The following is a 19,782-nucleotide window of genomic DNA, read 5'->3' as shown; positions in this document are numbered from 1 at the left end:
TACTGGTGGCGGTGAAACAGGCTGGTGCTGGTGCTAGGTGGTAAGGTGGGCGAGGAAAAATTTCGAGGAAGAACCAGCGATCCGCAGTGCGTCTGCGCGCCGTGAACCTAGTGAAAAGCGATGAAGTGAACTCTGCCCATTCCAACTGCCTCTGCCTGCACACACAACGCATTCAAAATCGCACACAAGTTCACGCATACCAGCACACACATATACACACGACTGAAGGACACAGGGCGCAAGGGGGCGAGGGGAAGGATATACGACACTCGATTCAATCGATCGCGCTATTCGAACAGAAGAGTTTCGGCGGTCGGGGCCAGAGCGCGTTCCTGCGGAATGAATCGGCCACGGTTCTGCCGCGCTACGTAGGAGGCGGCGCTCGTCGGTGGTGAAAGGGGCAGTGTGCCAACGGTCGAGGAAGCGCGTGCGGTGGTGTGGTGTGAGTGCGGGATCGAGGTTGGTGTGTGTTTTTTTTTTGCGGGACCGGCAGGCAGTGTCGCAAGGATCGTCCCTCGGAACGCGACCGGAATCAGCAATCGCGGGAGCGCCAGAACAACGGGAACCGGGTGCCACTGTTCAGACACGGTTGTGGGACAGAGTGTCCGTGCGTGCGTGCGTGAGTGCGTGCGTGTTAGTGTGTGCGTTCGTGTGCCTTGCAGCACGGTTGGCTGTCGCGCGAGTTACGTGAGACCTCTCCCTGCCGGGTGCTGATGATGGAAATGCCCCTGGTTGGCATGCCGTGGTGTTCGCTGGCCGTGGGTTTGCTGTAGAGGAGCCACAGCCCACACACACCCAAGCCTAGCGCGATCCTTCCGCCGCCCCCATCCGGTCCAGGAGCGGACGGATGTCGTGTTTACCACCAGCGAGTGTTGATGCAGCGAGGGGGCCCAAGACAGTGCCCCCTAGTTCGTTCATTTGAGGCATGTCGTAATGGCAAGGGAGGTAGGTGACACAAGGTGACATTTGACGTATCGTTTTCGCTGCGCTCTGCGTGCGTGTGTGTGTGTGTGTGTGTGATTTTTTTGTCTTTCTCGGTCCTCGTATCATTTTCCTCAGCTTCCACAATCCAGTCCGAAACGTCGACGTCCCCAAAAAAGAAAACAACAAGAATGTCTACCGTCAGTGATTCGATTAGCGATCAAACGAGGATCCAACGTCCCTCCATCCCTCTCGCTGCCGCCAACGCCTGTCAACACGCTCTTCCGCCCACCAGCGAGAGCAACGCCCCGTCCTCCAAGCCGTCAGGCGGTGGCCAAGACGCGCTATCCCGTTTGACAGCTGGTCGTAGGCGGCTGAAAAGGTTAATGAAAACAATCGCAAGTTGAATAGCCTGTCGTTGACAGATGGAAGTCGATCGGGGCTAGCAGGTGGGCGCTGTCAAAACATTGATGGACGATGGGGAGGCCGCGGGGAGGGACGTCCGGGAGGTGCCGCGTGCAGCTGCGCCCTCGATGGCGGTTTGCGTCCTGATATCGCTGGGCTCTGATAACATACGAACGGTTTTGGTGCATCGGCGCAACCTTTCGATGCTTTTATTCGCTTCGGCCCGGCAATGGCGAGCGCTGCGAACGATAACATAACGGAGTGCGCATGCGAAAGTCGTTACACTTTCAAATTTGATTGCTAGCGATTGAACTGCAAGTTGCTGCCCTGGTATGAACAACGTGGGAGGATGCCGTACACCTCCATAACACATCCACGTGCACGCACAGTGATTTTGTGAACGGAAGGATCTATGAATGAGGCACCGACGTAGGCAGCATGCGAGAAGGATCGGACAGTTCGTTTTCGTGGGTAGCGATTTGTCCGATGCAGTCACCCAAAAGAACTGAACGGGAAAGGCCGTTTTTCATTTAACCCATTTGGTTCTTCCCAACACCCATTCAGTATGAAAAATGTGACCCCCGCTTTTGCCATATAGTGTGGACTTAGCACTACACCAAAGAAGATACGGTGATTGAAAAGGCCACTAAATTGACTTCTCAATTTTGCGAATGCATTTGTTAATTACCTTTTGCTCGGTGTTCACCTCAAATTACTTCTAAATCTCCACAACTTATTCGCGAGCAAATTATTTCTAAATCTCTACAAAAATAAAGACCTATTGTAATTCAATTGACTTTCTTCTTATTCACAAGAAAAAGCTTTTGAAAATATGGACAATCATGTAACAATACCCTTGCTCACTTCACGCAACAGTTGCGCAGAAACATCTGAGAATCTGGCCGAACGTAATATCAGCAACTTGTTTTTTTTATATATATTTTTGGACGGCCAGATCAGCAACTTGTATCATACTTTGAATAATTTATTTCTTAAAGGAACAAGAAAGATAATTCTTGTTTTAAGGATAACGAATGCCTTTACCGTAGCACGTGTTGGCAGAGAAATTGGCACTTTCTAATAAAATTAGATCTGAATCCGTTCATAAACGAATGATGCAAAATTAAAAGTTGAATTGTGAAGAAAGGATTTTTCCTCAAGACGATGGGGTGTACTTTACAGGATTTATATACCGACAGTACTATAATAACTTTTTTGTCAAATTTTTATCAATATGACCAATGCAAAAGTTAACGTTATTCCTTGTGTAGAAACCCGTGGGCGTTAATGTATTGGATGATATCATAAAGTTACTTCGAAGAAGTGGTACTTTTATCATGAACTTCATTCATGAGTTTTGAGATTCTGTCTTTCAATTTATTTGAGAAAAGAATCATGAATACATTCCTACGTCACACTAAATGATAACGTCCACTGACCATTAAATTCTTCATAACTCTCAAACATAGTGAAATCCCAATTTCGTGGAAACACCATACCCACAAGAGTTTAGCGACGAACCGTGAAAATTGTGAAATTAGTAACCGATATTTTGATGCTGGGCGCTGTATGTTACGATCTCAAATAGTTCAATACTATAAGTATTTTACTCTTATGCTTATGAATTTTGACCAACTCATGTGATGAACACAAAGTTTGATACATGCATGATTTATTTGTACATGGTTTTTGGAATTGCACTGAATGCGAATCTTTTTACTATAAAGTGTGTTAACTCGTATTCAACACAACGGTTTAGCAACACTAACAAAACTCGCAAGCCATGATAGCCAAAAGGTACAACGGCAGGTCATCATCGGAAAGCAACATGAACCGCCCGTGTCATGTGTGAAACCGTTGCCGTGTGGTACTGATGCAAGCACCATTTCCCCGGCAGTCAAGAGTGTGGCTGCGTGTGTGCGTGTGTGTTTGTAACATTTTACAAAACAGTGTCCAACGAGAGCCGGAGTGTCAAAGAGGCGAAGGATACTTAGTCCTTTGGAATTTGCGTGCGAGTTTTCCAACAACCGTGGAACTCGAAGTTGTACACTCATTCTCCCAGACTCTCAGTCTCTGCCTCTCCCTCTCCCTCTCTCTCTCTCTCTCTCTCTCTCTCTTTCGCTAGGTATCATACATGGTGGAAATTTGTGATGGAAAACTCAAGGGACTTTCCTAAGGCAGCATTGTGGTGAGAGATATCCCGAGAAAATGAGCAGCGTTGAAAGAGAAATGCGCTTCGCAGAGAACGAAGAGAGCATATCGCGTATCTCCTGCGAATGAGAGTGAGAGTGGGAAAACCCCGTTGTCAGTTAGGGCAGAATTGTCTGAGGTTAACACGGAACTGGCTTCGGTGTGCGTGAGGGACAATCTCGGGAGCCAGCGGGAACACAAGCACCGTTCTGGGTGGACGCGGGACGAAACGCTCTCGGGATATACATAGGGGGTTGTAAATTTATTGCACTGCCAGGCGCTACTTTGTCCGAAAACGAGGTTACACGACCGCGTACCGTAAACGACCGACTCTCGGTTCCAACTTTCGGTCATGAGGGCAGTGCACTTTGTGTCATCGTCGTAGTTGTGCCTGGTAGAATGTTCGCACCTCACCTACCACCCATCATGGGCTGCTGAAGTCGTGATTTGGAGAATGTTTGATTCCGAGATACATTCCCAAAACGGTCTTTCACTATCGATGGATTTCCCCGTACACAATTCGATAGCCACAGCACCCTTGGTGACCTTTGTGTGGTTCTAGTTGGTTGAAGTTGCTGAACGGTGCAGGAAATCGTGAGTGGAAAATCGCTGCCTCAAGTTGTTAAGGACCCTTGAAGAATCATCAGTGATGGCGATAAGCCACGTTAGGGTGGCCGATAAGCAGCTCCTAAAAGGCAGGCCCCGTCCGGGCAATGGTCGTTTGCGGGTCAATTGTGAACCTATTGTGTGTTAAACAAGAAGTTAGGCAATCAACAGCGCGTACCAGGGCATCGGACTGATAGCGAAAGAAGAAGGCAGAACGGGTTGGCACGGGACTCGGAGAGGTGTACACACTGACAGAGCACGTGGGGAGTCGAGGTCGGCGCGGGGCGGAGCGAGAAGGAGCCAAAGGAAGTCAGTGGCAGCGCCAAATGTAGGGCAAACGAGAGTGGACTAGTGTGCGTTTGTGTTTATGGGCTGCTCCGTACTCTATTACGTATATAGAGGCAGTACATACCGAGTGATCCTGGTAGCCGCTTCGACAGGCTCTCCCCGGCCAGCGTCGCCAGTAGGGTCAACAGGACGGACCCGGTCGAGGAAGCGGGAGAATCCTTTAGATTTCCCACAGTGGAGTGAGACAGAAAGCGTCCAAGTGGAAAGAGTGTGCACGGCCAGGGTTGGGTACCGATGCATTCGAAGTCTCAGGACTCGACCAGGCAGTTAGGCCAGTAGCACAGAAGTCATTGCAGCGGCGTGATTGAAGGCAGCATTTCTCGACCCCGAGAGCGGAGCCCGACCAGATTGGTGCATGCTGCCCCCAAGCTGGCCGTGATTTACTCCGTAACCGCGAGTACCTTCGACAAGTGCAACTCCCAAATCTGATGTAACGGTGTAAAATGTTGTTCAACGGTTTTTTGGTGTCCATTCCCTGTTAGTCTACACTTCGTCGCAGAAACGGAAGTCTGCTCACTGTGATACGTTAAGATTGAAAAAAAAACGGTTTTGTACGTCGGACTTCGCCACTACTTGATGGACCCTTTTGGTCTTGCGTCCCTACAGTACTTTCTACGACACTAACCTTAGTTAACTTCGGCAGTCTTCTATGAGACATCTGGATAAAATCAACACTTGATGTCTATTTAGTACTTGATAGTATTTTCAAACCTCAAGATAGTGTTCATCGTCATCTGAAATGTGTGTCATGCCAGCGAGTAAAAAGTGGCTACCCAGGACACTTGACTGTTGACCCATGCTGTGATGACTGTTTGTCCTACTTTTCCGCACACCGAGTTGGTGCGCCGAGTTCGGTGCACAAGTTCACCAGGGAAGAGTTCGCGCGCGTATAGCATGACAATAAGGTGCTTGGTTCCTGCTGCCGACACGATGCCAGGATACCAGAGTACCTATTTGAACTTCCGATCGATCTGAAGGGACACAGGAAAAAGTCACACACAAGCTCAAAGAAATTTCACACAAAACTTAGTAGTGCCCTGAAGAGGAACAAAAAACTTTCAAAAAAAAAAAAAAAGAGCGGACGGAAACAATGGCAAAACAATGTGCTGCAAACCCCGTTTTCCGCCACTGGCGAGCGACGCTGCGGTGAACCTGGTTCTTCCGGAAGGCCATCGGGCTAGAGGTCGGAGGTGTGGCCTGAGGTGGTGTTAAAGAAGTGAGCTAAAACAAACAGACCTCCACGCTAGTGCTGTACACGGTGGTGGCTATCGATCCCTTTTCCGGTTTGATTTCGCCTGTCGTCGTCGTCGTCAACGTCCCGCCCGCGTGTCCGAGGCACCGAAGATGTGGTCTGCGGCGTTATGTACATTGGGCGTTTCGAAACCGATTTGGGGCTGCAACTGTTTGAACTTTCGCCAAGGAATGTCCGTGGTACGTGATTCCCTTGTCCTGCGGAGGAAAGATTCTCATTGTTTTTTGTTGATTGTTTCTTAGATCATAGTTTTTAATTTCCCCCAAGGCTCGCGAACTACCCGATCTTAACTAATGCGAACACCGATACTGTGGCCCGATAAATGCCTAGTTATCTTTACTTCTACCTTACCATTGTATGCTTGTGTTTCCTCTGCATGCATTCTAACACCACTCTGTGTTTGTGTTTCCTCATTTCCTTCCAGGAGTCTCGTGGCAAGAGGCCTTTAAAAATCTGGGACAGTTGGCGTAATGTCCGTAAAGGTCTCGTAGTAGGTAGCTTCGAGGAACTAATAGTTAGAGGTACGTACCGAAACTGGCAATATCAAGTCGCAGGTTTTTCTTTCCAGCTAGAGGTAAGCGCCTGGCTCATCGGTTTCGCCAGTCGGAAACCGTCCTACGGTTTATGAAAGGATTTGGAGGGACGCACGTGGCCCTCGAATAAGATCCAGGAAGGTTCCTAAGCTAAGCCCTGCAGAGTTTTGGGCCCGCCGTAGCGCTTGGCTTACCAAATCCTATACCAGAAGGGTGCCAAATCAAACAAATCAACAAAGAGCTACAACAAAAAAAAATGGAATACTCCCCTATCTACTTCATGACTGCACGGCCGAAAAGGATCACGAAGCGATTCGGGTGCGAAATTTTGGCGAGTAGGAATGCAAGTGACCGAGTAATGGAAAGTAGGCCAAACTAGGACACAACGAAGACACGAACTGCCATTGCCATGTGCCATGCGGACGGGGACAAGCAGAGGATGGCACGGTGGGAGCGGTATGGCGCACTCGGACGGATGCTGTGAGCGAGTGGGAGAGTGAGAAAGTTCTCGTACGGGAACAGTGAGAACGCACAGTGTCTTCGAGCGAGAGATTGAGAGTCGCAAAGGATCGAGCGAATGAAAATGAGTGACCCACTGGATGCGTGTAGGTGGTGGGCTGCGTGCGTCCAAGGACTCTTCCTGTGGTGCTGGGAAAATGATCTGAGTGTGTATGTATGTGAGAGAGCGAATGAGAGTTAGAGAGAGTGCAAGGTGGATGGGAGAAAAAAAAACGAAAACGGTGCGATTCTCTTGTGCAAAAGCTGGAAGTTGGACCGCTGTTCTGCGATGGCCACCGCCGTTGGAGTACGCTGTGCCGTGGAAAAAGTGTCCGTACATTGCTAGTCGATGGTGAAGTCGACCACCAACCGAGGGACCATCCGAGCGACCAATCGAACGTGCTTGTAGCAAGGGGACAAAAAGAAACCACAACGAGCCACCTGGTAAAGTTCCGCTGAACCTGTGAATCGCTTCCCATCCGATGTTCGGATGTAGCCCCGAACAGAAGCGACCGAATTCCTCCCCTAAAACCGCAGAACAACACGATCCAGCCTCTTGCCAAACAAGAGTCCTACTCCGTTCGAGTGCGGTGGCAAATAATTGCTGACGATACGATTGCGGTCCGACACCTCCATACTGAAAAACCCTCCTCCAGTCCCTGCACCGCCTAGTACTAATCCGTGCATGTTTGTGTGTTCGTGTGTTTGTTTCTTTTCTTCCACGGTATCTCACAGGGAAGGACAAATTAGGAGTGCCAGCCTCCGAACCCGTGCGATTAGTGTTGGAATGCGACGGCACGCAGGTCGAGGATGGCGAGTACTTCAGGACGTTAGCAAATAATACGGTACTGCTGCTGCTGCGGCAAGGCGAACGCTGGTATCCAACGGGTGTCGATGTAATTAAGGCTGGTAAGTAAGGCAGGCAAACGCCTCGAATGAATGACTCTCTTCTGAACTGTCCCTCTCTCTCTTTTTCTCGTACTTTTGCTGCTGCCCACAGCGATATCAGCAATACCAAAGATCGTTTGCGAGACTATACATGCGTTGGAGCTGCAGGATGAAACACCATCTTGGAAGATTATGGATAACAAGGGTCGAGTCACTGTTGTGTTGCACTGGGATCAACGGCAAGGCGGTGGTGGCCAAGGTGGCGGCGGAGGCGGTAGTGGTGGTGGCGGCGGCGGCAGCAGCCAGAGTTCCGGTGGGCCGGGTCTAAGCAACGGACCGACGACGGCCGACAAGTTCTCGCCCTCGAAGAAGAGCCTCTCGACGCAGAACTCGATCGACAAGTCGTCGGTGTCGGGCGTCGGCGTCGGGCCGCAGCAGCAGCCCCGGTTTCCGAGCCCCCAGATCACCGTCATCAATCATGACGATCCGCAGTCGGCGATCTACCACTCGGCCCGGCGGCTGTCCAAGCAGGGTGGCTCGTTCGATAGCGCCGTCGGCGCCGTACACGTCCACACGCCCGAGTGCGCCCATCACGCACACATGCCCACGCGAGCCGGCAGTCCGGGTGCGACCGAGTGTGACTTCCACTGCTGCGCGCTGCACGAGGAGGGCCGGAAGATCGCGGTACACAAGAACGTGGCCACGTCACCGATCCAGGATGGGTCGGCCAGCCCGCAGCCACCGCCGAGCAGCCTGTCCGACAGCCGGCGTACGTCCGCCGCGAAGGGCCACGTGCGCTTCCTGGACATCGGCCCCGAGCGGGACAGCTCCGAGAGCGAGACGGAGAACACCGTGATGGAGGACGAGACGGTGACGTCCGAGAAGTTCCTGCTGCTGATCGACCAGCTGTCGGTCGACCAGAAGCGGCACCTCAGCATCAAGGACATCGGCATCATCCTCGAGCGGCTCAGCTCGAAGATCCTCGACGTCGAACGGCTGGACCGCGAGAGCGAGTCGGACGACTGCTACAACTGGACGATCAAGGCGACGATACGGGGCGACGCGCTGCGCGAACTAGGTGTTATTTACAATGGAAACTACTACGCAATATCAGAGCATCCGGGCTACAAGGAGGAGAACGAGGAGAACGGCGAGGATGCGGAAGAGGAGGACGAGGATAGGTTATAAAAGTCGCGCCGGCAGGAGGTCGGATGGGGCCGCGACATCTAGCATCTATAAGCCACCGATGGTTGGTCAACGAAACGCGTGCCACGCAGGATGCGGGGCGGTATCTCCTAACGATCATCCTTAGTAAACGAGGGCGATCACCCATGTGGCGTGCGTTCCACGTTTCATTCAGACACTCAAACACATACTCGCAACCGCTTGGGTTGCCGCGTGACTCGAGAACTACTCGAAAGTGACGTTTCAAGGAGGAGCGACGCAGAGTTTTGTACTAGGGCAAGTAAAAAGGCGATCAAGTCGCAGATCGACAGATCATTCCAGAAGCGAACCACGCACACCACCACTGTGCGATCAGTGCAGCTGACAGCTTTTGTTTCGTGTATCGAAAAACGAGGTCGGGTTTGCCTGAGAGATGTTGGCTGGGAGTAGAAAAACCAGATGCGCAGGACAATGAAGAACACGAGCACGTGAGCAAACAACGCGTGACAAATTTTGCTAACGAAAGCTTTGCCATTAGTAAGCTACCTGAAAGGCGCTACCCCCAGTCATCCGCAAACTGCAGTTCATCGAGAACACTGTCGCTCATTCGAGCGGAAACTTTGAAACGCAAGGTTTTCCAGGCTTACGGCAGGACTGGGGCTTCGCCAGAGTGAGAGCTCGTTTGATCGAAATCGAGTAAAAACAAGCAGCAGCAGCAGGAGTAAGAAAACCACGTACGTGCACACATAGAAAACAATGATAAACTAAAGGGAAACCCGTATCCTGGGACACAGCTTTCCATGCAGGGAGGGAGAAAATGAAAACACTGCACGGAGGAACGGTCCGTGCAGCGGAAGGGGGCGATTGGAAGCGACGGGGAAGATGACATTTTTAAAATCAAGCTGCCATTTACGAAACGTAAACCGAAACGAACAAACTCGAATCGCGTAGGAAACGACGCACTAAATATCAATCAAGATTGTTAGGACAAATGGTTGCATCCAAGCGGTTTGCTACCGTTGGTTCGCTGCGTTGGCTGCACACCAGGATTAGGATGCAATAAATGCAACGTATAATAAAATGCTACAATCTAAACAGAACAAAAAAAAACCAACAACAACAAATAAATACCTAATGTTGAAAAATACAACAAACAAAAAGCGCACATCATTGTAATCATTACATAGGGCAAAACAAACAAAGAAAAGAAGAAAACAAAACCTAAACGAACTACGGCGGAAAGGGGGTGAATTGAGAGAGGAAAAAAAACATAAACAAAGCAATTAAATAAAAAGCCAAACTTTAAAACTGGAACCGTTAAAAGAGAGACAGAGAAAGAGAGAGAGAGAAAAAAAGAACAAAGAAACATAGTGTATCGTTAACGGGCTTGCTTGGTTGGAGTAGCATTTAATTAAACGATATAAATCATACATTCACTCAAAAATAGAACGGCTACAGTTATGTCACGGACCTGTAGTGGGAAGTTTAATGCAAATCCAAGGACAATTTCAAGCAAACATAGTATAAATGGTCGTACTAGACTACACTTTATTTGTAAAATATAGACGAAAACGAGATCTAAAAAAGAAAAACAAAATAGAGCAAAAAACGGAAGGCAGGAGGTGTAGGAATATATCTTTAAATAAAGGTATTTCCACGGTGCATTCACTGTATCTAATTCGATGATAGAGTTTGAATAAGTTTAAAAACATACACAAAACAAACACATAGGAACACATTGTGAAGAAGCGCGAAACGCATTAGGAATCGTGGTGGGGACGGAGCCCGTGAAAACTATACACAACGCAAACAAGCAACCACTAACGCTCATACAAGTAATTATGAAACAAAGTTTAAATGAAAAAAAAAAATAGCAGCAGCTGCAGCAACCAGTAGATGCACAGTGAGATGTGAGTTGTTATGATGAGTGAAAACTAACATTTGTCAAAGTACACCTAGTGGATGGAAAAGAAGGAGAAGAAGAAGCAGAGCGAATGGACGGTTACAGCCACAGGTGCGAAGATAGTAAAACACAAAAGAAAACTCAATAATTTAACTATAGAACCACACAGCACAAACAAAATTTAAACGAAAAACAAGTAATAATAATAATGAACTAATGGGAAAATTGAAAATAGTCGTACGTGGCGTACCCCTAACAATCCCGAGTTTCGAATCCTCCCTTCCCCTCAGAAAACGAAGAAAAAAAACCAAACCAGAACTATGCAAAAGACCTTCTATTCGCACCAGTAAAAAAACGGAAAAACCATGAATTTAATACAGAGAAGTGAACACAAATAATAAAGAAACAGAAAAAAACACACAACATAACAAATATACCAATTTGCATAAGATAAAGGAAAACATTAACCATGATAAGAATCCACACACACCACCATTTGCGTTAGTGGCACAGTGGTGGTGTTCGGGGATGCAAGTGGGTAAAAATAATATATATTATATTATTGGTAATGAGTATTTGAACCGATGTTACAATCCGCTGTACCGCGGCGAAGCTGGGGTACGGTCACGGGCGTGGGACGTTCGGGAAAGGAGGCGCAAAGACGACGCAAATACAAAGTGCAATAATCGTTTCGAGTGCGCGGCTGAAGATTTCGTAAAAACGAATATAGGTAAAAAGCAAATAATCGAATCTCAACATTACGTGCGAGCCGCGACAGGGCAGGCAGGACCTTCTTCGGGATTGAGTTTTACTTTCCATCGAGTTACTTAAACGATAATCGCAGACATACTCACACTAGCACACGGACACACACACACACACACACATACAACACATGTTTGGTGAAACATTGCAGGGGAAGGAGCCGTACTCCGAGGAAGGATGTGGGGTGATCGTGGTGAAATCGAATTCCAACCATCATCTCAATGTTGAACAACGCAACATGCAAAAATGTGCATGTGTGTTACCTTGGTATGAGTAAGTGTGTATGTGTGTGTATTTGTGTGAGGAGGGAAAATAGAAATTGCAAGTGCAGTACCCGAAATTGGGAGTGATGGAATAAAAACATACCAATGCATCATCCGAACGTTTCCTTTCGTTCGATGGGCTGTAGCAGAGTTTTTCCACTACTCAAAGGAAATCTCCCACACGATCAGGACACTCGGTTGGCGGTTCGCTGAAAGAAGGAACAATACGGCTCAAATCGGAAACCTCCAACGGGGTTGCCCAATGTGCCATTGCAGACTAAATGGAAGGAATAGTTTTTTTTTCTTTTCCCGGGAAGTGCGGCATCTATCGTTTCACTAAGTTACCTTTCATTTTCTTTTACATGTACCGTAATGTAGTGTTTGTTAACGGACAGTTTGCTTCAAGCGAGCAGCCAATAAGTAGTATTTAAAAAAATATATCTTCCATGGTAATGCACTGCTTTTGAACTCAGACTCCAACCTTTTCTATCAAACCAGCAAGAGGGAAGCATTCGCTACTGTAAATCGATAGAATTTTTTATGTGGGTGTTTAAAAAAAGGATTAGTTCATTATTGTTAATTCATATGTATATTTTTTACGAATATGCACACATTTTTATGGTTAATTCAATGGCAAAGTCCATCTATTTGTTCTATTATCTCATAAACATATGATTTTCCAACATTGCTCAATTGCATCCAATTGAATTTAAATTGTTTAATACATTACACAAAAATCGAAACACCTACACACACGTACACACCAAACTAAATACCATTTCTCATGCGCGCGTATACATCAGATACCTGGATCGGAAACAATTCACTCTGCCTACGTAATCTGCCTAAGTGTATCCGGTCTCGATCCAGTTAGACTCCTGACGGCTAGGCACACTCTGTGCGTGTGTATTTTTCCATTCTTTTAATGTTTTGGACAGTTGTCTCCGATTTCCGTTCCCCCGCCATTGTTAAAGGCCCTTGCGAGTGGCATGGTGGAGATGATTCAAGTTTCAATTGTGATATAAATATTACCTTAGACCTAAACGACTGCCGATAGCGAAAAACACAACTATAGGTTGGATTTTTTTGTGATGCCAAGAATTGTAAAACTGCCATTTTCTGTACCTCTTTACTGACTCTTCCTTGATTTACGAACGGAGGTTGAATTCTATCCAGTGCGTTTGAAGGGTACAGGCCAAACATTTACACTAAAGCATACAGTGCCAAAATTCGAAGCTAATTCACATTGGTTTTCGATTATTTTTTAACCAGGAAAGTGTTGGAAACAATCGTGTAATGGGAAATGACGTTACTTTGTTGTTGTTTTCTTTTTTGTGTCGTAGGATCAAACACTGAAGAAATCAATGACTACTTAAAAACTAGACGTTTTGAACACGAGACAGTGACGGTGAAAACTCAATGGTCGAATTTGTTACTTTGTTAAAACAGAGAATTAAACCTAACGTTTCGCACACCAGCTGCACCACTATTCATCGAGCGCCACATTGACTACCGGAAACATTGGTTACCAAACGCCCCGATTTGTAGGATTGCTCGCGTGGCAAAAAGGAAAAGTAAAGGACAGCTGCGCAAGGATGAGCAATCGCAAAACACTCAAAAACCCTACTGTAAGCGGGCAAGTGGAATGAAAAATTGTTGCTAAATAAATATCTTATTTGGTAAAATGTGTTCTTCGCTATTAGTCCGGGTCGAATGCCATCTAGAAAGTGGATAGTTGAAGGATATTTTATCATGCGTGTGGTTGTACTCTATGTTTCTTACGATATTCTTCTTTCCAACGAAGGATCAGCACATGGACATGGTTGAGGGAAGGGCATCTAGCTTGTGTTTGTGTTTGCGGCTTCGCATCGATCTCCGCATTGCCCACAATTACAATCTGCAAGTATGCACAAAAAGGGCAACTTTTTGGGACGTTAGCAAAAGGTAAAGAGCTGACGAGATTGATGCGAGGCCTGCAATAGCGAAGGCAAGCAGCGTATCTTTTCCAACTAAAGAAAGATTTGAATGAAAAGGGTGCTTTTGCTGTTGGAAAACTCAAGCAGTGCCGCACCGAATGCACACACACACGAACGTCTTAAGATGGATGCCTGCAGTGAGATAAGCGGCGTGGTAATAAGCGTAGCGAATCAAAAAGACCTAATAACAAAATCGTAGTCACAGATAGCGAACTAAGTAATATCTGATAACACTGCCCTAAGCCCTACCACGAAACGAATGAATTTTGCCAACGCTTGTCTGTGGCTCCGTAAAAGGCTTCATCCGCGCGACCGATGGCAGACATTTGAAGCTCAAGAACTGAACTCAATCGCTCGGGGAAGTAAGTAAGAAGCTACGTGAGCCACAGAAATGACGCGTTCAGTAGAGGAGACCGACCCTGCGCAAACAATAACAGTCCGAAGTTGGTCTAATCCGTAGTGTAGCGAGAGCATAAGGCGATCGTCTTTGGAGTGCCAAAGAAATGTGCAACACAAACACACCTACACGCGCAGCGTCACACGTGAGACATACTAGCCTCTATCCACTAATCAACCGTTCGTTCGTACCGAAGGGCTGACAATCCTTCAACCGTACCGGGTAGCATAGTGCAAGGAAGGGGAGAGGTTGAGAAATCGTGCCAGTGTGGACGGGGGTTAGTAGTAGTGTTGAAATACCCTAGACACGGCAGCGACTAGTCGGTGGTGGAAGCGTGCTGTTACAGATGCGGAAGGGAGTATAACTGAAATATAGCAAAACTTCTAATACAAAAACGATATCGTAACATATTTTTTTAAATATATAAAAAAAGAAAAAATCGCCAAAAATAGACACGGAGAAACGAATGAGAAGGAAGGGGAAGTGCAAAGCCATCTGCTGGAGTAAAGAAGTAAGTAAGCCCAGATAGAACCGGAAGGAAAGAAAAAAAACTAACACGACGAAAATAGGAAAAAAAGAACGAAAAAAGCACCATGATCGCCCCTTCCCCATCAGAGGTCGGCAATGAAGTGGATTGGAATTTACCGCAGCATACGAACGGAAGCAAACAAGTCCCATTGAAAGATTTAAAATACAAGTGGAATTTGCGAATCCATAGAACGAACGGGGCGAGCATTACTATAACGAAATCAACAAACACACACGTACACATACCCATACAAACACGCATTGATTAAAGTCGAATTCATTTAATACCTAGGATTATTAATCTAAATATTCAAATATTTAAACGACGGTAAGCGGGAGAATGGAATGTTGAAGGCCAGGAAGCGAACGCTAACGAAGAAAAACGAGGAGCAAGGAGAAATCAGACAGAGAAAAGGTAAGGTAAACGTGAAATAAAAACGAACGAGAAGAACTAAATAAACGGGTTTTGAATATAATTCAACAAGTAAAACAAGAAAAAAACATAGATCAAACAAGCGAAAAAACGAGCATCGCTTCCGGAAACGCTCCAACGTAACAGGTGACCCACACACAAAAACAAACAATTACACACACGGTGCTGCAATCGTGTGAAATCCCAAGTAAAACAATCGGCAAACCAACACCGATATAGGAAGGATAATTGAAAGTTGTTTAGATCAGAATCGAAAGGATCTTTAGTAGAAACAATCGGAACAGGATAAGATCAATAAGGGAAATCCATGCGCCAAGCCATTGTGGAAATAAAACAAGTACAGGCAACACAACAAAAGCAAAAGTTTACAGAAAACATCCGCAAGAACACACACACACAACAAACACATACCAACACTCACATACAGATAGATATGCCCAGCCAGCCTTCCGTAGGTATCGGGGCGAAACGAACCGAAGAAAATAAAAATTTAAAAAAAAACGGTACCGGTGGAAACTAGACGCCAGCGGAAAGTAGCCCATGGCGGATTATAATATTTGCGCGCTGATGATTGTAACTGGCCTGGCCCGATCGGTCCGATCGAGGTCGGATTAGCAACTACCCCGCGGTGAAGGTGTGTTCGGTGCGCGATCGAGTGTGGTGTAAGTGTTACAAGCAAGCACAACAAAAATGCTGCCGATGGGAAGTACGCAAAAATATGAAAGTATATTTAAAGAAACAAAGAAAAGTAAAAAATAACTAATGTTTTGTATAGAATATTTCTGTTATATTATGTAAAAATTATTTAAAAATGAATAAAAAATTAATCGCTTAAGAAGTTTAAAATAAAATTATAAAAACCGGAATTATCCTTTCATTACTGTGTAGACTCGATACAGTTACTAGTTTCCTACGCGCATGAATGTAGGACAACTCACCAGGGGGAGGGGGGGAGGGGGGGGGAGTTCATCAAACGTGCCGATAAACGATATTTGTCCACTGAGAATCGTCATGCGTGATGGAAATGCAGGAAAGAAAAGTCATCTAAATCTTTCCCGAAGCATGGCATACCACGTTTTCAAAATTTTTACGATTTTGTATGGTTTTGGTATTCAGAATGCCATTCAAAACGAGGCATCAACTGTTTTACTTACTTCACTGGTTATGCAAGCACAGGCAAATTGGTGGTACTTTGGCGAGATCATGTATGGATAATACAACAGGTAGCTTAACGTTCCCCAGTTGAAGATGACGTTGCGTACAGGCCGTACCTCAAAATATTAGTTGAATATTAATCGAGGTATATAGCAGCAGCACATTATATCCTGTTGAAAATCAAATTATTACACTATTCTATCTATTATTTTGCAAAGGACATAAGGTCTTAGCATCTTAGACAGCGTCCGTGAAAGTGACTTCTGATCGATGACAAACCCATGCATGGGGCTCCCCTTGGATAAACCATGACTTTATTTAGCAGAATTGTATAGTTTCCGTCGTTTGTCGAGAAAATGGAACATGTACTCTACACACATTCTTCAATCGAAAAGTACCTGAATAGTGGTTAACAATGATCTTTCAAGAAAATTAGCCAATTGATCAATTGTTTACGCAATGGAGAATGATGAAAATAACTTTAAGAAATACTCACATACATTATCAAAATATCACGTTGGGGCTTTCACAGATATGTAGCTCAGGAAATGCAGCGAAACTGTTCAAGATTAACCAGATTAATTAAATGTATTGCGCAGTTCGTTTAACTCCACGCAGGTATTCACACTCAATGACTTCTTTACGTTTAGAAATGTTAGCGTACGTTCGTTGGACAGGTTAAGCGAATCTGATTCGAAAAAAGGTTTAAGAAAACGCACGTGCACTAAAATCGAATGGTTTCACTGCACTAAATACGTTCCACAAAGTCAACTTGCCACATTTTCTACTGTTTCGATAGGACACCATTTAACCTCTATTGAAGCGCGAAAATGAACCAGGCAAAAAGGACCGAGAACATTAGACACTGAAAACGAATGGCCTACTTATTTTGCACACCAAGCTACTTGTTTTAATATCAACTAAAGCAAAAGATCCTAAGCTAACATTCTTTGTATACTATGTTTACTTTCATGTCGTATGTAAACGGTGAATAGCGTTTCAAAACCACAAACCATTTTTAACTATATTTATGCCTAACAGTTCTATCAAACTCTACTTCGAACGAATTTTTATCCAAAGGCACCAAAACTTACTAAACTTTTATAAATTAAATTCTCGAATAACAACCATTTCTTGTTTAACTGGAAAGCTATCTGTCACATTGAATGTTGTTTCCAAGGAGAAGCACTACACTGGTGGCTGGCAAGATTTTTGACGTTTGGTTTATACAAGGTCGTTACAAACCTATCCACAAACTTGATTGTACTTCTCCAACGAAAAAATCAAAATTCTTATAGAATACTCCTATTTCATCGTTTAATAATTGAGGTTTGATCGGGGAATAGTAAATACGAATGAAAAAAATCTTCTGCCCGCAATCGACGTCGTTGTTTCAACAATCTTCGTGAAGTAACCTCTTTTACGCTACCTTGGTAGAGCGCTCTTGACACTTGGGATGATTCAATTGGATTCCTGGTACCCAAAAGTGATCTTGTTTACTTCTTCTGCTCGTGTAACAACATTCATTCGCAACTTTTGTTCCGAGATAAGCCAATTCCCCAAGGTTACATGCGTGTTTCCTGTATTTTGTGCGCTCGTGTGAAAAAGCTTTGTGTCCGTTGCGTACCCAATGCTGGACAATCCCGCAAAAGTGACCGAGGTTCACGTCGGGAGTCGAAACGACCTGACGATGGTGCCGCTGAAAGCGCTCAGCCCGCTGACCCGTGACCTTCTTGGCAGCCTGTTGGACAAGGAGCGAATATTTCTTAGCGAGGCAGGATTTTCCCGCGACTGGCGGGGGCTGTTCTATTTGGCTGAAATTCCCAAAAGCCTCTACCCGCTAGTGAAGGGTCATGAAAAACATACGCACCGCCTGCTGGAGCTGTGGGAAAAGGAATCCCATCAATGCAAGGTTGATGCAAATCTGGCCCAACTGCAGAACCTTCTCGGTTGTATCGATCGATGGGACGTCGTGGATGATACGTCCGATTTGTTCGGTAAGTATGCCCGAATCACGCGAAACATGATGAAAGGACTTAAGACCATCGTATCGATTCTAAATTTACAGAGAAAGACGCGGAGAAGTTCTTACTGCAGGAACAGAGGCGTACGGCTCGAGAAAATCAACCAGCGGAATTGCAAGATGGCTATGTACCGGACGACAACGATATTATTGTGGTAGGCGATAGACCAGGCAACAAGCAACTGTTCGATGCCTTCATTCTATTCGCTCAGGAGGACATTGAGTTTGCCACGAAAATGGTGTCCCGTTTGGAGGCTCGCGGGTTGAACCTATGCCTTAAGGATCGTGATATTCTGGCCGGTGCTTCCTTCGAGCACGAGGTCATGTCGCGGCTCATTTCCGAGCGCTGCCGCCGCTTGGTGGTTATCATATCAGAGGCATTCCTAGCCAGCTCGCTCAACGATTTCACCGTTACCTTTGCCCAGGCGTTGCAGATCGAACGGAGGCAACGCAAGGTAATACCGTGCGTATATGGGAAATGTGACCTACCGCCACATCTCAAGTACACCTGTCGGTTGGATTATCAGCGATCGCAAAATTTGTACAACTTCTGGGACAAACTGGCTAACTCTATAAGACCATCGGCTACGGCGGTCGCAATAAAAGCGTCGCCCGTCAAAGAAGATCCAGAAGATCAGCCGCCCCCTAAGGCGCGGCCAGTCGCTGTAACCGCCCCCTTGCCGATTCCAAAGGTGGCCGTGGTCGAAGATGAACCGACGCTGGTAGTAAAACTACCGAACGCCGCGGAACAGGAGGGCTGCTCGTCCAGCTTAAAAAAGTCACACTCGTTCTGGGATCTGTTTTCCGGGCTCAGTCAAAAGAAGAACCGGCTTAACAGTAGCAGCTCACAGGTAAACATCAACGACATAACACCGTCGTCCAGCCCGAAAAAGGCGAGCTACTCCCCGCTGAGCTTTATCAAGCGGGATTCCTCGCAACCGAACGGTCACGCCGCTTCATCCGCTCCGTCTAAGGCTACGCCTGCGAAGGAGAAGCAGACGAAGTCGAAAAAGAAATGGTACAAATCGATGGGCCGTAAGGTGGCCACCGCAATATGATAGCACGACGACAGTGTGCCTTCCGATATCTGTGAACCGGTGTCACACGTTGGTGTATGACATATATTTTTATATACATTTCTTAGCAATGTAGGCTTTTGGCAATAAACGGTGGACCAAAAGAGGATATTACGCACAATTTTACCCCAATCTCTTTGTTATCTTTTCGCCAACTGATTCATTGAAAAAATGTAGCTATTATTTATGGAATCCGGTGCATATGTTCTCTCAGAAGTCGTCAAACTATGCTTGCATCATGCTCTGAATCTCCTAAAAGGCCAAAAATACCCACGAATCATTTCCGTCAGTGCAGTGTTCGTTGCCTGCTGCCTGTTTGATAAGAGCATCGCACTGCCTCTCTTATCGCTATTCGGATGAACTCTGACATCGCATCGGGTTCGCAACTGTATGCAGAACTGCTGGTTTGCAGTACAAGTTAAAACCATTGTCCAGTCTGTATCAAACTGACAAAATTG

General features: G+C 46.1%; 2 protein-coding genes across 3 annotated transcripts; both read left to right on the top strand.

The window, feature by feature from the left end:
• Positions 1-933: 933 nt before the first annotated feature.
• LOC131283162 (uncharacterized) lies at positions 934-9,075 on the top strand. Of its 2 annotated transcripts, none has more exons than XM_058312744.1 (4): positions 934-945; positions 6,147-6,243; positions 7,489-7,662; positions 7,754-9,075. In XM_058312744.1, the coding sequence occupies exons 1-4, from the start codon at positions 934-936 to the stop codon at positions 8,827-8,829; spliced, it is 1,359 nt and encodes a 452-aa protein (XP_058168727.1). In that variant the 3' UTR covers positions 8,830-9,075. The 2 variants fall into 2 exon arrangements, with proteins under 2 accessions (XP_058168727.1, XP_058168726.1); XM_058312743.1 differs by lacking the exon at positions 934-945 and adding an exon at positions 5,815-5,901.
• Positions 9,076-17,855: 8,780 nt separating this feature from the next.
• Positions 17,856-19,306, top strand: LOC131281595 (myeloid differentiation primary response protein MyD88-like). The gene is made up of 2 exons (XM_058310938.1): positions 17,856-18,222; positions 18,294-19,306. The coding sequence occupies exons 1-2, from the start codon at positions 17,856-17,858 to the stop codon at positions 19,304-19,306; spliced, it is 1,380 nt and encodes a 459-aa protein (XP_058166921.1).
• Positions 19,307-19,782: the final 476 nt, after the last annotated feature.

Source organism: Anopheles ziemanni, chromosome 2 (assembly GCF_943734765.1).
Source record: "Anopheles ziemanni chromosome 2, idAnoZiCoDA_A2_x.2, whole genome shotgun sequence".
NCBI lineage: Eukaryota > Metazoa > Arthropoda > Insecta > Diptera > Culicidae > Anopheles > Anopheles ziemanni.
Note: the sequence above shows the minus strand (reverse complement) of the source record. Positions and strands in the feature narration are given on the sequence as shown.

Excerpts from the sequence above, each read along its gene's own strand:
- LOC131283162 (XM_058312743.1), top strand. The coding sequence starts at position 5,815 with ATGTGGTCTGCGGCGTTATGTACATTGGGCGTTTCGAAACCGATTTGG. Across the intron at positions 6,244-7,488 it reads CGAGGAACTAATAGTTAGAG|GGAAGGACAAATTAGGAGTG; the intron begins GTACGTACCGAA and ends GGTATCTCACAG. Across the intron at positions 7,663-7,753 it reads TGTCGATGTAATTAAGGCTG|CGATATCAGCAATACCAAAG; the intron begins GTAAGTAAGGCA and ends TGCTGCCCACAG.
- LOC131281595 (XM_058310938.1), top strand. The coding sequence starts at position 17,856 with ATGCTGGACAATCCCGCAAAAGTGACCGAGGTTCACGTCGGGAGTCGA. Across the intron at positions 18,223-18,293 it reads TGATACGTCCGATTTGTTCG|AGAAAGACGCGGAGAAGTTC; the intron begins GTAAGTATGCCC and ends CTAAATTTACAG.